We start from the raw sequence: 16,711 nt of genomic DNA, 5'->3' as shown, positions 1-16,711 counted from the left end.
TGAAAATAAAATCAGAAATTAAACCACTCCATACCACTAACACCCACAATTCATATAATTAAAACTTATAACAATAACAATTCTAATAAACTATACTGTAATAAACACTATTAAACTCTAATAATATAGATATCGATTCATATTCTCAACAATTCTCATTTAAAAGTCACATAAGTATGATGGGTTGTTTAAATGATTCCATACAAAGTTTGAGTTAAATCATCATAGTTATAGGTAGAAAATGATATTTTAAGATAAGTGAATTGGAAATTTAATACTTTATTCATTCATTTAATTATTTAAAAATAATCCAATTGTAGGTGAGGTTCAAATATGATAAATATGGGAAAGTGAAGTTAATATACAATTTGGCCCTTCAACATTGCAGCTGGGGTTACCCGGAAGATATTTTAGGAAATTATTACATTAAAGGGTGATGAGAAATTGAGTGAACTTCTATCATTTCTTTGGTTCTTATGGAGTTATCTGCTGCTTGTCTGCATGCATGTTATTTAATTTTTGCTTCTTTTTCTTCTAGGTACCCACCGGAAAAGCACCGATTGCAGCGTTGACGAAAAAAAAGACCATGTTTGAAGTACTTTATGGCTGGGATAATGCCAAGGCATGCATGTTTCTATTTTTGCAAAATTAATATGTTACATTTTCAATCTTCTTATTGAAATATGCTGCCTGTATTTCTCATACACCATGCTTTAAATTCTGACAGATTAGTAATAGGACTGGCTTATTTCCTGGGCTTGAGATGCGAGCGGCATATGAAGAAGCAGAAAAGTATGGTGGCAGAGTGGTGCTTGGTGATTGCCCTATACAGGTTGGACAAGATTTTTATTTTTAGAGTTAATTGAATACTAGGACGATCGTTTGATTTCATCTTAAAGAAAATTGTTTCTTTTACCCAATGGTGCAGGCCGTAGTGATTAAAATTGTCGACTTTAATTAATTAGGTTTTTGAAGCAAATTTAAACCAAATCTTAACTCACTCTAATTTACCTAATTTTTATTTTCAATGGTTGATATTTTATCAAAAGTGCTTTCCACTTGGTTTGCATTTTGTATTTATGCTTTAACTGTATTACATGGGTTTTATTTTGATTAATGAGACAGATTACATATAGGAGAATAGGGAGTAAGTTGCCATTTTGGCATGTGACAAAAATGTTTTTCTATTGCCTTTTCCCACCCTTGCAAATACTCAGAAACAACTTTGGTGATCTTCGTGAAATCATTAAAAAGGTAAACTTCACTACCTTCATGCTCTAGTGATAAGTCTATGTGCTATATATGTTATAGTCTAATGTTAATATTATAACTTGATTTTGCTTTCTTCATGCTGAGAATGTGCATCATTAGCTACTAATTACTAATTGGACTTATTAATTACAATTGTTAGTTTTCGATAGTTATGGGTTGTTACAAGTGTTAGCAATAAGATAAATTTAGGTTTGCTATCCAACATGCTAACATTTTGGAAAAAGGGTCATCCAGCTTTCAAGTTCTGGAGGAGGCCAGATGTGAAGTGTCACAAATGCAACCAAAAGAGAGAAGTTGCTGCAGAATACGAATCATTAGCTGAAGATATTTATCATTAGCTACTAATTAGAGTTCGTCAGTAACAATTGTTATCTTTCCTTAGTTATGGGCTGTTACAACTTACAAGCAACATAATCTTTTAAGCCAAGTTCTTATCTATATCCTAATTTTCTACTAATTAATAAACTTCATAATCTTCATGCACTAGTGATATGTGTGAATTATCGTTGAAGCCAAGTTCTTATCTATATCCTAACTTGGGTTTTCTTTCTTAAGCTGAAAAGCAATGGCTTGTTCGATCGCCGTGTTCAATTTATAAGTAAGGAGTTTCCAACTGTAACGGAGATCTTGATGGATGAACGAGATCAGTAAGTTCAGTTAATTCAGTTTACAGTTTCATTTCTTGTGTGTTACCGGCTTCATTTATTCTTAGAGAATGCTTCAGTAACATTTAATTATCACCTCAGCTATACTTCACAATGTAGCATTGAGCCTGATTGATTGCAGTGGTTCCTACTGGCCTCCTAATGCATGACTTGACCTATATTGTGTCTATATATGTAGGTACATGTCCTCCAAGTTATTAAAAATAGCAAGTGAGAGTAGATCAGTTGTTGCTGTTGTTGGAAGGGGGCATCTAGAAGGAATAAAGAAGTACTGGAAGCAACCAGTGGTGAACATTTAATTCTGTTATACAATTGCAGTACCTTTATACACTTCAATACAAATATATATAGTGCTAACAAGAACATGATCATTTTCTTATATTTTTCAAAGTATTATTCTCTTATTATTTACTGTCCGAATTTCTTACCTCAGTTTTCTTTAACGTTTATCAGGCGAAGGATCTCATGAAAGTTCCATATTCCAAACCAGGCCCTGCAATTATATTATGGAAAACGTTAAAGTATAGTCTAGTGCTATTTTTGTTACGCATGACTCATCATGTGACAAAGAATTGGAGCAGACGTAAATTGGCGGGACATTGATTGAGCACCTCTGTTTGGTACAAAAAAGAGAGAGGAGAGATACAAGTTTGTGGATTTGGAGAGTGAGAACTTGAGTAGGTTCTGATTTTTAATTAGGTTAAATGTATTTCTGGTCCGGGTAAAATAGCGAACTACTGATAAGTTAGAAATAAATCTCTAATTTGTGTTGTGGAAATAGACAGGTTTTAGTCTCTCCACCCATTTTTAGTGATGATGTGGATGCTCATGTGGCTATTTTAGATGTGTTATTTCTTATTATTTTTTTATGCTGTGATAAATTTTATTTACTATATGTATTAAAGAGGGACTAAAAAAATCATTATCTCCCATTATCTTCATCTCTCTTCTCCCTTCTTGTTCATCAAAACTCAAAAATAAAATCAATTAATCACTTAATTTCCACACAAAAAAATCACATTTAAGTACTTAATTTCCAAACCAATTGAGTCATCACATTTGTTATGCATATATTCTCCCTTGCTGTATATATTTTTTAGGAAACATCAACTGTTGAATTCAATATTATTTATCTGTAAGTCAATTCAGTAATTGTACATCAAATTATGTAAAATGGAGATACCAAAAACTGACATGTAATTTCAGATGAAGAAAGGACACCTAAATTGTCCACACTCTACAAAAAGATCATTCAATATTTGGACCAATCTTCGCCTCTCTTAATTTGCAAGACACGACACTTAAATTGCGAATCCTCTACATAAATCACTCAATACTTGGACTAATCTTCAACTCTCATAAATAGCCACAACTATGCAAAAATCAGCCTATACTTATTCTTTACCATCGCTTGACTCACGTCTTTGAGAAATCACAAGCAAGGATGATTCCTGAAATCAATAATTAATTAACCTCCGTAAAAAAACAGCAAATTAAAGATGTCAAATATACCGGGATGCAAACGAGAATGATACTTTAATTTTGATGATACCAAATAAGCAAAATGCAAATGAAGTAGTTTAATTGTCAGAAACCAAATGAAGATAATTGAATTTTCTAGCACACAGACCTTTGTTCCTGCTACTATGGCATTATATAAAGGGTGAGCAGCACATGAGATAACTTCTTCTGATAAAGAAATAAATCTGTTCCGATTATTTTGCTTGTTCTGCCCATTAAATTCTTCTATATTCTCCCTGTAAAAGAAGAATGATTTGAAAACCTATAGGACAAAGACCAACTTAATATACCTCTTACTGTGTTATTACCTGTAATCCACATGACTTGGTGAGCTGGTACTGGGATAGAAATCTAAGAGATGGATGCCACTGTTACAGGGTGAGCCTGTCATATAGATCTGCACCAGACTCCAACACAAACAATTAGTGTTTGAATAAAAAATAAATAAGCAAACAGTTGAAAATCATACTTAAAACACTAAAAATATTATATTGAATTAATGCAAACAGTTTCTATTTCTTAATTTAAATTCTTACTTGTTTCAAAAAAAAAATTAAATTCTTACTTCTAAAATGCAAATTTATATATTCATGTAGATGCATTGAATTTATCAAAATTCCTTACCGAACATGTTGATAGCCATGAAGGTTTTCTTAAATAGGATACATCAGTGGGAACATAGGAATCATTTCTAAAACAAATGAAGCATGAAGAAAATAGTTAGATTTATTGTGAAACCTTGTCATAAATATCAAATTCAACAAAGAAACTCTAACTGTGACTACAGTCAAACTTACAACCAAGGTGGAGGTGGGCAATGAATATGTGTAACTTGAAAATTATTAATATCCAGAATGCCCGACCTACATGAAAATTTAAAAGGAAAAATTTATCATAATGGACTAATAAATATAAGGAAGCATTTTATTCTTAAGACATAAAATTCAATAAAAAGAAGTCAATTATTGACATTAAGCAAATTATTTTATAACCTACCAGCCATCATCAAGATGGAATGCTAATTGATACGGGCAAGATGGATTAATGGCAATAGAGTGAATCTCCTTGGAAATGATCTTTGTTTGTGCCTGCATTACAAAAGGAATGACTTAGCATATGACTTTTAGAATGCAAAAGACAACTGTCCCAAGTGCAATGCCGACAATTTGTTGCAAATGAAAAGCTCCTTATTGCCATGATTTCAATAATTAATACTTATCATTAAAACAGTCAACCAGCCATGATGAATATGGAATATTTATATTGATATGCATATATAGAGAGATGAGATCTTGATGGAGATCAAAAGAAGCTTTTCACAAGTATAGTCTAAAAAATGATGCACATGCCTATAAGACATAGAAAATCTAAAAAAAATATCTATGACAATATAGTCAGTTATCATATTCTAATTATCTGAAGAATATAATTGTGGGCGACATTTTGTGGCTAGCCGTTTACCGCTTATGGCAAGCACCTACGGTGAGGGGAATAGCCACTGCTGTCAGCAGTGGATAATTTGGTCTTAACCGAATAAATACAATGTTGTACGGAAGCAAGCATACAAAATTTATCTATAAATACTGTCAAATTTTATATTTATTGTTGTATTATCACTACCTTCATAAAGAATATTACAACATCATATCACAGGAGGAATATAAAAAAAAAAAAAATTAAGCTGTTAAGATTTCAAGAGAGCAACAATAATAAAAAAATTAAGCTGTTAAGATTTCTCCACACAAACTTCCATAATTCATGTATATGAAGCACAAGAACAGTACACGCATCTGACAAAGAGAGGATTAGGAACCATGAACTATGCATCAAAGTAGAAAGCTATGATAATTTTGAAAAGAAAAAATATCACCAAAATAATCTAAATGTGAATGCAAAGATAGTATTAACTGTAGTTCAAAGTAAGATATGACGCAGTTATGATACTAAAGCTACTGAAGTCTTATTCCTTATCACAAAGATATACACTTATATGCAAATATTGATGATAGAAAACTATAAAGCCAACACAGAAGAGGAATCAGTTTGCTCACTTTTTAATGTAAAGGGAATAGATATGAGCAGGAAGGGCAACCACACCTTCAATGATCCAATCTTCTCTAGCAATGTTGCCAACTTCACTGATGTTAATGGTGGATAGCATAGCTAGAAGGCCAAGTAAATCAGAATAAGATCACTATAAAAGTATTGTTAAATATATGTTAGAATAACATTCCAAACAAATCATATGCTTATTTACTCAACAAAAGTATGCTGCAAGTAAGTGTATCCTCTGATGTAGAAGGTAGTATGGAGACAAGGATGATCACATATAAAATAATGCTATAGATAGACATGATCAAGAATTCATGAGCTTCTACATCTTTGTTTTTATTTATTACAATGCATATCCCAGGTATTATTGTACATATATAAATAACAGAACCATATAACATTATAGATTGCACTTTCAGGCAACGAACTTGCTACTCGATTAACTCCAATGGATGATTTTATGTTAATATCAAATGAAGCACCTCCATTAAAACGGGAAAAAAGTTGCAGTATCTAGGTCAAAAGTAAAATAGGCATACCGGTTTCATAGGTAACGTGGTAAACAGTTTAGTTAATTTTGCCAAATGTTGCATTATATTCAACAAAATCTCAATACCAAGACACGTACTTTACCTTAACATACTAATAAAATCATAAAATCAAAATCAATTAAGGCCTTTAATTCGCAAAAAATAAGAGATTAGGAGCCAGGTTGACTGCAATTCTTCGGCCTCAGAAGTCAGAACTCAGAAGACTTGGTCCACAATTAGGCTGACAAGGCAGACATATTACAGAGATATTTTTCTGCCTTACTTATTTTAGTTGTGTCTTCTTCACAATATAATAATAATAACCAATAGGAACAGTAATATAACCTCTTTGTGACTTTGAAAATTAGTAGATACTCTTCCACCACGAATATCCCAAACATGCAGAAGCCCTTTGTTCCCAGCACCAAAAATAATCTGGAAAGGACAGAATAATCACCGTTAGTAATTTTAGCATATATTGACCAAGCACAAATTGCACAATAATAAAAAAAGTTGCATTCCTAAGCTTGTTGAAACCAAAACCTAAGCAATTGGATTTGTGTTATGTTATCTGCATTCTGCTGTCTATTTATCAAGGTGGACTGGGAGAAATCTGTCTTTTTACTTAAAGTTGAAAATGAAAATCACCCAAACATGGTTCTTTTTCACTTGTGCCTAGTAGCCTAGAACCTGTATCATATTAGTTGACCTGTGTATCACACGAACTAAAAGATTTAGACATTTAGTAAACTGAAGTGGGTATTTTGTTAACAATATCTGATTTATCACTTAAACGTCTGGCTATAAGTCTACCGAACAATTGTGTTGGACGGTGTAATTCTCAGTTTCATCATATCAAACTTTAACTGCCTTGGACCTCTGCTTTAGGCTCATAAATAAATATTGCTAAGTCAACCAGATCCCCTATTCACTGCTCTTCTTCTTAACCATAGGAAGGACTCCTCAAATGAAGAAGACACGACAAAAATGTAGGTTCATAGACGTTAAACATATAAAACCATTTATGAACTAATACAAAAGTGATGCATTCTTTTCTTTCACACAAGTTTGAGTTCTCGAGACTACAGAAACAATTCCTGACCTGATTGTCTGCACTTAATTGGATGCTGTTAAGGATATCATGTGAAGCAGATGTAAACTCGAGGCAAGGTAGAATCTTCCCTCTTTTATCCCAAACATTAATCGTGCCACGCGTATCAGAAGCAAATATCCTGTTAAAAATCACTAGCATATTGAGAAAAGCATAGTGACAGAAAGAATTAAAAATTCACAAAATAAGAATCATTATCATGTGTCCATTTAGACTCAGGTAACTGGAGCGGTAACAGACAGTACCCAAACTTGTGTATCTGTTAAATGTTGAAACAGAATATATATGTGTGTGTCTTTGGAGTGCCAAGGATGTCATATATTTGGTTATGAGAATAAAGCTCAACTAACATAACAGATTAACTTATCTGAATTGGAAACAAACTGAACTTCCTAATTTCATTGCAATACGTTTCCCCGAAGTTTCTGACCAAAGATACAAAGGTTAATTATCTCATCATAGAGGTATAGTATTTTCCCAAATATTTATTCATGTTGATTGCACTTCCAACTAAAGAAAGGGTCTCTGCACATAAACCATCAATTTAGAACCCATCCAGTGATATGCAGGTATAACAGTTAAGGATTTCCTGAATATTACTGGTTATCAGGCATACTGCATACAACAAAAAGCCATCGCTTCTTCACTCAAGAGTTTCCAGTAATATACCAACATAAGCAATAAAGCACAAGGGACAAAAATATCAATAAACAGAAGTGTTTAAATTTCATCTGTATTCTTTTAGACATCATAAACATAAGAATGAGCGACATTGTATTACTGTCAGACAAAAGCAGCAGTTCTTCAAAATTAAGGCTCAAGTCATAACCTTGAATCATTTGGTGCAAAAGCAACATCAGAGAAACCTTTGAGTATGCTGTATCCATCAACTGTAGGTCTATGTCTTGTTTTTAACACCTGTATTATGTAATTCAAGGGAAGAAAAATTAGTTAGACTTACATATATCAAAAACACATGTACTTAGCATGCCCCTCATCTCAAAATCATGCAAATTGATGGGTGTCGTGCAATATGTATGTTTCTGGCAAGCGTTTATTTTCTATTCTGTTTAGGGGTTTGCTAGTTGAAATAGGAGCCTACAAGTCACCAGTTACATAATTTTGTTCGTATGCACTTTATTTTAAGATAATAATTTGATTGAACTTGGAAGAGGTGCAACGTTATTGTTTTTAACAGCCAAAACACTATGAATTTCAGAACACAGGACAACACTTTGGCATAATGCAATAAGAAATGTATATCAAATGAATTTGTTGGAGCATCAAGTATCAACAGTGGAAACAGATTATTTTGGAAAGAAAAGAGCTGGCACATTAATGTGAATGTGAGCAAAAATTTAATGGTAATGTATAATGAAAGATGACAAAGGAAACTTACTTCAGTTGGTTCTGACGAGTAACTTGCTACATCAAATATGAGTAGTCCTTGATGTTTTATAGATGCACAGACAACCTGACATTAAAAAATAGTAAGACAAACAATAGGCAAATACAAATCTAAAACTAATAAATTTGACAAATTACAGGTCTCTTGTAAAATGCAGAAGCACTTGTACATGTGATGATTTCCTTTGATAAAAAAATTTCAGTAGATTCCATAGTCCTATACTGAGAATTAAGGTAACTTAATTGATATGGAACCTCATCCTGATTATGAAGATTCCATTTGACAGCATCAAGTTGTAGATTTAGTGGGAGGTGCAGTAGACGCATGCTTTCATCTTCTTTCGAGCCTACCATCACATTTAACACAAAAATAACATTACTTCTTCATTTGAAATTCCTATCTATAAAAAAAAATAGAGATTGCTTTGAACAGCATAAAGCAATGAGCGCATAACGATGTCTACATTAGTCTAACAAATACCATAAGCACAGCAAAAGCAAAAAAGTAAGCAAAACACAACTAGAAAAAGCTGAACTTACCAGTTCGGTCATGTGACCGGCAATAAAGAGCTTCAAAGTCATGAACTGTTAAGCAACCTGATTTTGTCACAGACACCAAGTATATTCCCTATAATACAGTTTGAAAATAGAATATTTGAAATGTTAAAGCTTTGTAAAGAAAAATAGACATGTCATTAACTAAATATCCCAAAAGCCTATGTTATTGGATGAAGAACATGAATGGTTTTATATTATATTCCTACCAATTACCAAAACAAGATAGAAATAAGCAGCTTAGAAAAACGTATATGCCTCGCTGAACAAAAAATGCATGAAATGTGACTTGACATAGTCAGATGCAAGCAAGAAAGTTATTTCGTCCTTAGAGAGTGAGACTTGAATAAAAATAAACAGAGGGTAAGTGAAAATGCAGTGAAATTTGTATAACACCCCTACGTAGCTAATAATGTTAGGAAAAGTAATTGCATTTTCACTAAAACTCTCTTTTGAAGCTTTTGATTAAAAGTTTTGTTGGCAGAAAAATAAGTTAATCCAAGTAGTAAGCAAGCTACTCCCTCCGGTCCTATTTATAAGCATGAAAGAGAAGAAAAATCTTGGTCCTTTTTATAAGAACCAAATGAAAGTTTGAGCTATATTAATTAATTTTTTCCAATGATGCCCTTATTAATTCTAACTTGTAAAATGTGTCTCGTTAATTATTCTCTTTCTTTTCCACTTTCCAACACTAATAACAAAGGGTAATTTTGGAAGTTCATTTTAATTTAAGACAAATTTAATGCATTTTATCTAGTTTAACTACATTTCTTAAACTATGTGAATTTTTTTTTTGTTGCTTATAAATAGGACCGGAGGGAGTACAAACTATCAATTTTTTTATTAAGTACAAAAAGCTTGCCATTGGTAGACGCAAAACCTAGTAAAACGAATGCTCCATTAAATTTTAATACACCTGAATATGATTCTTTTCTTATTTTAGTACATGTAATTTATAGACGATAGAAGTCTAGAAGAGTTTCTCATTTCAAACTAGAGTCATTGTATTTACCTTGTTGTCAAAGTCTACAGCAGAGATACCTTTCCTGTTAACAAAAAAAATGAAAACTGTTCATAGAGAGAAATCATTGATGCCATGAAAATCAACACAGCAATTACGGAGCACTAGATGTTACAAAATTCATTTCAATGCTAACCACCAACTTAATACTTTGCTAAGAAAATATAAACATATTTCAGTGACAACTATCATGACAGGAACTACTCAGAGAAAAACACAAATAAGATAGTGGAGTTATGGGGACCACACATAACTCCTAAGACTAAATTATCATGAAGACATATCATATCATCAATGTAATTTATTTGAGTATTCCTTTATCCTCCCTCTATACCTTGAGGAATAAACCATGTAACTTTGACACAGACAATACCTTTCACATATGTTATTGCAAACAAATCTACAATTCTACATTCCATAGATTAACAGACAATTTTGTTGCAAAGACAAAAAATTGTTAGATTGCCAATATAGTGTAAGATTGTTTCTGAAAATTTGTTCTAATGATATATTCATAGAGTTTGTTTTCCTTAACTTGTTTTATCAAACTTTTATGTTTACTTTAATCCGCCACTACCACCATTGCTAACTCCACCATCACTGTCACTGCAACATCTGCATCACTGCCAACACTGCAAACATTATCACCTCCAGTCCTCCACCACCACACTACCACTTCCACTACCACCACAGTCGCCACCAGCACTGCCACCATTATTGCATATCATGCTCTAGCATAAGAAGTTGATCCATTTCACTACCAAAAACAGGAGGCACAATTTAGCTAGTTTTAAAAATGAATTGGTAAAGCCAGCTTATCTTTACTATGGTGGATTGACATACCAATCCACTACACTTCAATGATCGAAATGAGAGATAAATATGTGCTAAAACTTAAACTTAGGTTTATTCTCAAACACACTTCATCAAACAAGGTTTTGATACTGTCCCTTCGTAAAATCATTCCGAAAAATATTCTCAAAGACAAGACAACTATAAAAGATTCGAATGTACCCGATAAATATTCATTTTTTTTATCTACATTCATTTCATCAATTTTCATATAAAGGAAGACAGCAGTGACCACTTGCCTCACAACAAACCGGTTCATCTGTATAGAAACAAAAAAAAAAAACAAATTATGACACTAAATCACAGCAATGGTAATTTCATTGGGTTACAGGCACAAAATCATCAATTCTCAATACATACATTATTTTCACACGGCGTCTCATTCGCTCCGTACAAATGCGGAAACACGCCAACCTTCACGAAATTCAAGCAAGTAAAAACCACAATCAGTCCACAAAATCAAAACCTAATAACCAAAAAATCACGCCTCATCTCACCTGAGAATAAGAACGAGATAGAAAATCCATCATTTCATGACGATAATTGGGCTCAAATCGCCCATTTAGTTCACCCAAACACCTTTTCCATCGCGACCTAACATTCCAAACAGAACAAATCTCAATCACCAATTCACCATAGCATTTGAACTCGAAAATTGAAGAGTATAACAGAAAATTCTGCAAACAAAAATCACCTGCGAAGAGACTGAACCCTGTTGATCGAGGGTTTGGGAGGAACCAAGAATTTTTCCATTTTCCCGCGATTTCTTCACAGTCGAGTTTCCTTCACCCCTCTTTCTGTCTGAACTCTGAACTACACCACCCTTCTTTTCCCGCCATTAGAGTGGGCTGGGCTCTTCACATTGAAAGACCGTATTTTGGGCCCCAAACAATAGCCCAGTTTACCCAAGGTTTTTTTTTCTTCATCAAGACAAAAAATAACAATGAAAAACCTAAAATTCATAATGATGAACAATGAGAAACCAGAATTTGCATGTTATATAAATTCATCAATAATTGAATTAAAAAAAAGGCTAATAAATATTTTTTTTACGAAAATGGTAGAATGAAGAAAAAACATTTTTTAAACTACCGAGCAATGCAATCGATGGTGTGCTGAGAATGTCAGCACATATAAGCTCTTAATTTCTTGGTTCATCCCAAGAAAAATTGATCATTTTATACTAGATGCAAGGTATTTGAATATAAGGTGAAACACATGAAGTCAAAATAAAATTTTTATGCTGTTGAAGGCTTAAATTTGAATTCTTCTAGGAACAAAACATGATAAATCTTACAACGATTTGCAAAGAAACAAGGTATTTAACATGCTCATAGGAAAGGAAGGATCGAATTACAATATAAGAGGAGCCCTAGGAAGTGAACATGGTTTCCCTAAATTTTTCTTCAACAAACCATAAGTCCTAGCTTCAACAAGTGTATTATTGAAAGTTGACATATTTATTTTTAGATCGTTTTAAAATTATAATCAATGTCACTCTCCTTCGTTCTCCTAATCTCCATCATCGTGTCGAGTCTTCTAAAAGTATTATGGTTTTGCAAGTTTGCCCTTCACCAAACAAACATAGAGAAATGACAAGCGGTCCACTATAGATAAACGAGATGCGACCTAGCAGCCTCTGAGCCTCGACTACGATTTTTTAGTCATCGTGTAGTCCCTTTTTGTGCTCATTTGATCCTTTCCATCGTAGGTCGTTGTTTTGTTTAATTTGTGGGTTCTATTTCCTTTGGATCAAGGATCGATAAAAATTAAAAGACACTTGTTTACGAGTTGGGAGTTTTTTTTTCTAGGTGATCAAAATCAAAATACTTGATGATCAAAATCAAGACACTTGTTTACGAGTTGGGAGTTTCTTTTTTCTAACCAAACACCATTACGCTTGAGGGAAAAACCCCTTGATACAGGAGTTTAAACACTAGGATCGTTTCCTATAAATCCAAGCCTTGCAAAAAGGAGTACGCCGACTTTACAGCATAAGTTCCTTCGTTATTTGGCTCCCACGCCCATTTATCCTTTCTTCCTTCAACAAGAAGAGCTAGTTGGACAAAGGTCAAGAGCTCATCCACCATCACTTCTTCTCTATGGAGGTGAGGCATATGCCACAAGAGATGCCGACGCCAAGACCCGTTTTCCCATTGCCATGTCCAAAATAAAAGAGGATTTCTGTGTGGACAAGTTAAAGAGTCTACGAAACATGTCCTTAAGCTGAATCTGCCCTATCCAACCATCGTCCCAAAATTTGATCACATTTCCTTCCCATGTCAATCTCCTCAAACCTGGAAAAAACAGGCAAACTTCTGATTCGTCAAAGCAAATACGAAGGATGTCCTTCCACCAACTCGAGAGTTTACCTCCCACTACGATCAGGTCACCATAGGTCGGGATAGAATACTTAGCCCATATAACTCTCCCACACATGCTATCCGTCTCATTCAAGAGTCGCCATTGCCACTTACCAATGAGAGCTTTATTAAAAAAACTCCAATCCCTCAACCCCGAACCACCAAGCTCCTTCGGCTTGCATATTGATTCCCAACTGACCTAAGTCACTCCTTTACTATCCTCTACTCCTCCCAGAGAAAGGATCTCATGATCTTCTTACACTGGTTGACGATTACCCCGTGTGGCTTTCTAAAGAACGACAGATAGAACAACGAGATAGTGGATAAGACACTTGCAGTCAGAGTTAGGCGAGTTCCAAAAGAAATAGATTTTTTTCCGCTACCGGGAAAGTCTTCCCCTCAATTTCCCCACCACAGATCCCAAAAAGCAAGCCTTCTTGGGTTACCTCCCACTAGCAATCGTCCAAGATATGTACAAGGAACTTGCATGATTCTGCAGTTTAAAAGGCTAGCTAGGATTTAATAAAGTCATCAAAACATAAGATATCAACTTAATTCAATGATGAATGATGATGAGATCATGAAAACAATTGTATAAGATGTCATAATCTATTTATCCCGGAGTGATATTAATTATGAATAAGAACAACAATAGAATGTGAGGCTATTGTACCAGTAGCTAGGTTGGCAATTATGTCTCAGTAGTCATAGGTATAAGTAAAATTAAAGGTTATATCGTATAGATGTGTATTAAGGGTTAATATTGAATAAGATAGTGTTAGCTTACAACCTTAGGTAGTTAACCATGGTTAGCTCTACTATGGTTAGTTTAGTTTGTTAGATACCTGGTTAAGTTGTTAACCGGTTAGTTAGAGTCTGCTTAATAACTCTTAGTATAAAGCTTGTAATAACAGTAGATTTAATATTCATTCAATACATTCTCAGTTTTCTTTACAATCAATCAAGAAGCTTCCGCTTTGTTGGGGTCCTAACATCCCACTACGCTCCGCAGCCCCGGCGCCCACGCGGGCTGGTTGTGCACTAGCCCCACGACTAGTCCCGGGCGAACACTGCAATGCCGGCGTCACCACCCGCGCCGCTTGTTTACAGCTCAGAGACATGGTGGAAGGCTCTGATACCATTGATAAGAACCTTGGGAGAACCACACCACAAAAGCTAGTTGTTGTAGTTGGAGAGCCCAAGGCCTTATAAACCCCACATTAGAATCTCATACTTCCAATGTGGGACTCAAGTCCCATACCTTGCAGGGATGTTAGGGTTTATAAGGCCTTGGGCTCTCCAACTACAACAGCTAGCTTTTGTGGTGTGGTTCTCCCAAGTTTCTTATCAAAAGTGGCATGAAGGAATGCATTATCTACATCTAATTGATGTAAGAACCAGTTCTGAGAAGAAGCCAATGCCACAAGCACTTTGAGTGTAGTCATTTTTGCTACTGGTGAAAATGTGTCCATGAAATCGATCCCTTCAATCTGGGTATAGCCTTTGTTGTTAACCAACTCAGTCAGTTTTTATCTTCTCCTACAGACCTTCATGAGGCAGCCGCTCACAGAGTACTGAGATACCTCAAAGGTAGTCCAGGTTGTGGTCTTTTCTATCCTGCTACATCTTCTACTACCTTAACTGCATTTAGTGACTCTGATTGGGCTGGTTGTGTGGATACACGAAAGTCTATCACTGGTTATTGTGTGTTTCTTGGTAGTGCACTGATCTCATGGAAGTCAAAGAAGCAGACAACCACATCTCGTTCGTCTTGTGAAGCAGAGTATCGGGCCATGGCAGCAACAGTGTGTGAGATACAATGGCTCAATTACCTTCTTCATGATCTAGAAGTTTCTCATTCTACTTCTGTATCAATGTATTGTGATAATCGGTCAGTTATGCACATTGCTCATAACCCAAGTTATCACGAAAGGACCAAGCATATTGAGCTCGACTGCCACATAGTCCGTAAGAAGCTTCAACAAGGACTCATTCATCTTCTACCAGTGTCTTCCTCTTTGCAAATTGCTGACATTCTTACAAAACCCTTGGCCCCTGCCCCATTCCATAGTATCTACTCCAAACTGGGGATGCATAACATCCATTCTCCAGTTTGAGGGGGGCTATTGAATAAGATAGTGTTAGCTTACCACCTTAGGTAGTTAACCATGGTTAGCTCTACTATGGTTAGTTTAGTTTGTTAGATATCTGGTTAATTTGTTAACCGGTTAGTTAGAGTTTGCTTAACAACTCTCTTAGAATAAAGCTTGTAATAACAGTAGATTTAATATTCATTCAATACATTCTCAGTTTTCTCTACAGTCAATCAAGAAGCTTCAGCTTTGTTAGTTAATGTACTAGGATAATAAGTGATAAGTTTTCAATGAAAAGAAGTCAAGTATATATGCATGTGCCCTTGTGTTTTTATGTAATCTTCTAACTAATGTCGTATTGTCATTATATTAAAAAGGGTGCTCAGTCTTCTCATTGCCATGAATATGTGGGTTTAAAACACTGTTATTAAAGTTACTTTTCGAGACAAATTTGTGATTCACATAAACGAATAGCATTATGCAATTATTCAGGTGTATTAAGGTGTTGAAGCTCTTCTTGTAAATAGAGTATCTTGAATCAGTTCATGCATTGACCAATTAAACCATTCAATTTGATAAAGAAAATTCAGAAATAAAGTGACCTGTTTTAATAGTGTGTAATATATTATCATATTGTAGTTAGAGAATAGTTAGGTGTTGTATTTTCTTCTAGTTGTAGCACAGGATTGAACTTAAAACGAAAAAAAAACCTGGAAATTTTTATAATTAGACTATCATATTTTGTTTGCGTATCCGTCCATACCAAACCAAATGATTACGGGGATCAATCTCGCCTGTTTTCTCTGCCCATGCCAGGTAATGAAGTAGGCATCAATCAGTTTCAACCTCAATTTCCTGGAGAAAAAGGAAAGATCTTTACCAGCTCGAAAACACAATTTAAGAGCCAAACTTTCAGCTATAGAGATTTCAAGAACCGGTTGCAACAGCTTTGATCATGATCTCCTTGAATGATATGGTATCCATAACATGGGGATCGGATGACATGCATCAATGTGCCATTTTAACAGAATATGTACATAACATGGGGATGTCGACATGCATCAATGTGCTTTTGTCTTTGATCCATTTCAAATTGGTGTCTTAACTCTTAATGTATTATGTATGGATAGTGACTTGCTTAGTTATGTGTATGTTGCTGTCATATAGGGTCTGTGTTTAATTACCAGGTTATGGTTATTTAAACAACATTCGAAGTGTTATCTTTTATTTTGGGTGGATACCCCTTGTGCCCATTTTATAATATATTTT

At 34.4% G+C, this 16,711-nt stretch overlaps 3 protein-coding genes across 6 annotated transcripts; 2 read left to right on the top strand and 1 right to left on the bottom strand.

The window, feature by feature from the left end:
• The first annotated feature begins 381 nt into the window (after nt 1-381).
• On the top strand, nt 382-2,841 carry LOC130743016 (uncharacterized). 4 transcript variants are annotated; one of them, XM_057595125.1, is made up of 7 exons: nt 382-433; nt 539-622; nt 728-832; nt 1,126-1,254; nt 1,828-1,919; nt 2,116-2,224; nt 2,391-2,841. In XM_057595125.1, the coding sequence occupies exons 2-7, from the start codon at nt 587-589 to the stop codon at nt 2,538-2,540; spliced, it is 621 nt and encodes a 206-aa protein (XP_057451108.1). In that variant the 5' UTR covers nt 382-433; nt 539-586; the 3' UTR covers nt 2,541-2,841. The 4 variants fall into 4 exon arrangements, with proteins under 4 accessions (XP_057451108.1, XP_057451110.1, XP_057451107.1 ...); XM_057595127.1 differs by lacking the exon at nt 382-433 and having other exon boundaries at nt 460-622; nt 2,116-2,205; XM_057595124.1 differs by lacking the exon at nt 382-433 and having other exon boundaries at nt 460-622.
• Nucleotides 2,842-3,034: 193 nt separating this feature from the next.
• On the bottom strand, nt 3,035-11,810 carry LOC130747340 (uncharacterized). The gene is made up of 18 exons (XM_057600243.1): nt 11,681-11,810; nt 11,484-11,580; nt 11,347-11,400; nt 11,226-11,245; nt 10,126-10,159; nt 9,099-9,186; nt 8,814-8,905; nt 8,551-8,625; nt 7,981-8,069; nt 7,143-7,272; nt 6,386-6,475; nt 5,556-5,621; nt 4,455-4,546; nt 4,256-4,321; nt 4,083-4,149; nt 3,767-3,855; nt 3,568-3,694; nt 3,035-3,388 (listed from the first exon to the last, which is right to left on the bottom strand). Exons 1-18 carry the CDS (start codon nt 11,737-11,739, stop codon nt 3,332-3,334), a joined length of 1,392 nt encoding a protein of 463 aa, XP_057456226.1. The 5' UTR covers nt 11,740-11,810; the 3' UTR covers nt 3,035-3,331.
• Nucleotides 11,811-14,154: 2,344 nt separating this feature from the next.
• LOC130745008 (secreted RxLR effector protein 161-like) lies at nt 14,155-15,466 on the top strand. The gene is made up of 3 exons (XM_057597161.1): nt 14,155-14,172; nt 14,295-14,451; nt 14,895-15,466. Exons 1-3 carry the CDS (start codon nt 14,155-14,157, stop codon nt 15,464-15,466), a joined length of 747 nt encoding a protein of 248 aa, XP_057453144.1.
• The last annotated feature ends 1,245 nt before the right edge of the window (nt 15,467-16,711 follow it).

The sequence above is a fragment of the Lotus japonicus genome, chromosome 3 (genome assembly GCF_012489685.1).
Source record: "Lotus japonicus ecotype B-129 chromosome 3, LjGifu_v1.2".
Taxonomy (NCBI): Eukaryota; Viridiplantae; Streptophyta; class Magnoliopsida; order Fabales; family Fabaceae; genus Lotus; species Lotus japonicus.
This window is presented reverse-complemented; position numbering and strand designations above follow the sequence as displayed.

What these genes read in the sequence shown, in the direction of transcription:
- LOC130743016 (XM_057595125.1), top strand. Translation starts at nt 587, where the DNA reads ATGTTTGAAGTACTTTATGGCTGGGATAATGCCAAG. An exon ending in TTCGTGAAATCATTAAAAAG is followed by an intron (nt 1,255 to 1,827) that starts GTAAACTTCACT and finishes TTCTTTCTTAAG; the next exon opens with CTGAAAAGCAATGGCTTGTT. An exon ending in TTGATGGATGAACGAGATCA is followed by an intron (nt 1,920 to 2,115) that starts GTAAGTTCAGTT and finishes CTATATATGTAG; the next exon opens with GTACATGTCCTCCAAGTTAT.
- LOC130745008 (XM_057597161.1), top strand. An exon ending in CGTCACCACCCGCGCCGCTT is followed by an intron (nt 14,452 to 14,894) that starts GTTTACAGCTCA and finishes CTTCTCCTACAG; the next exon opens with ACCTTCATGAGGCAGCCGCT.
- LOC130747340 (XM_057600243.1), bottom strand. Translation starts at nt 11,739, where the DNA reads ATGGAAAAATTCTTGGTTCCTCCCAAACCCTCGATCAACAGGGTTCAG. An exon ending in AGGGTTCAGTCTCTTCGCAG is followed by an intron (nt 11,581 to 11,680) that starts GTGATTTTTGTT and finishes TTGGAATGTTAG; the next exon opens with GTCGCGATGGAAAAGGTGTT. An exon ending in CTGTAGACTTTGACAACAAG is followed by an intron (nt 9,187 to 10,125) that starts GTAAATACAATG and finishes ACTGTATTATAG; the next exon opens with GGAATATACTTGGTGTCTGT.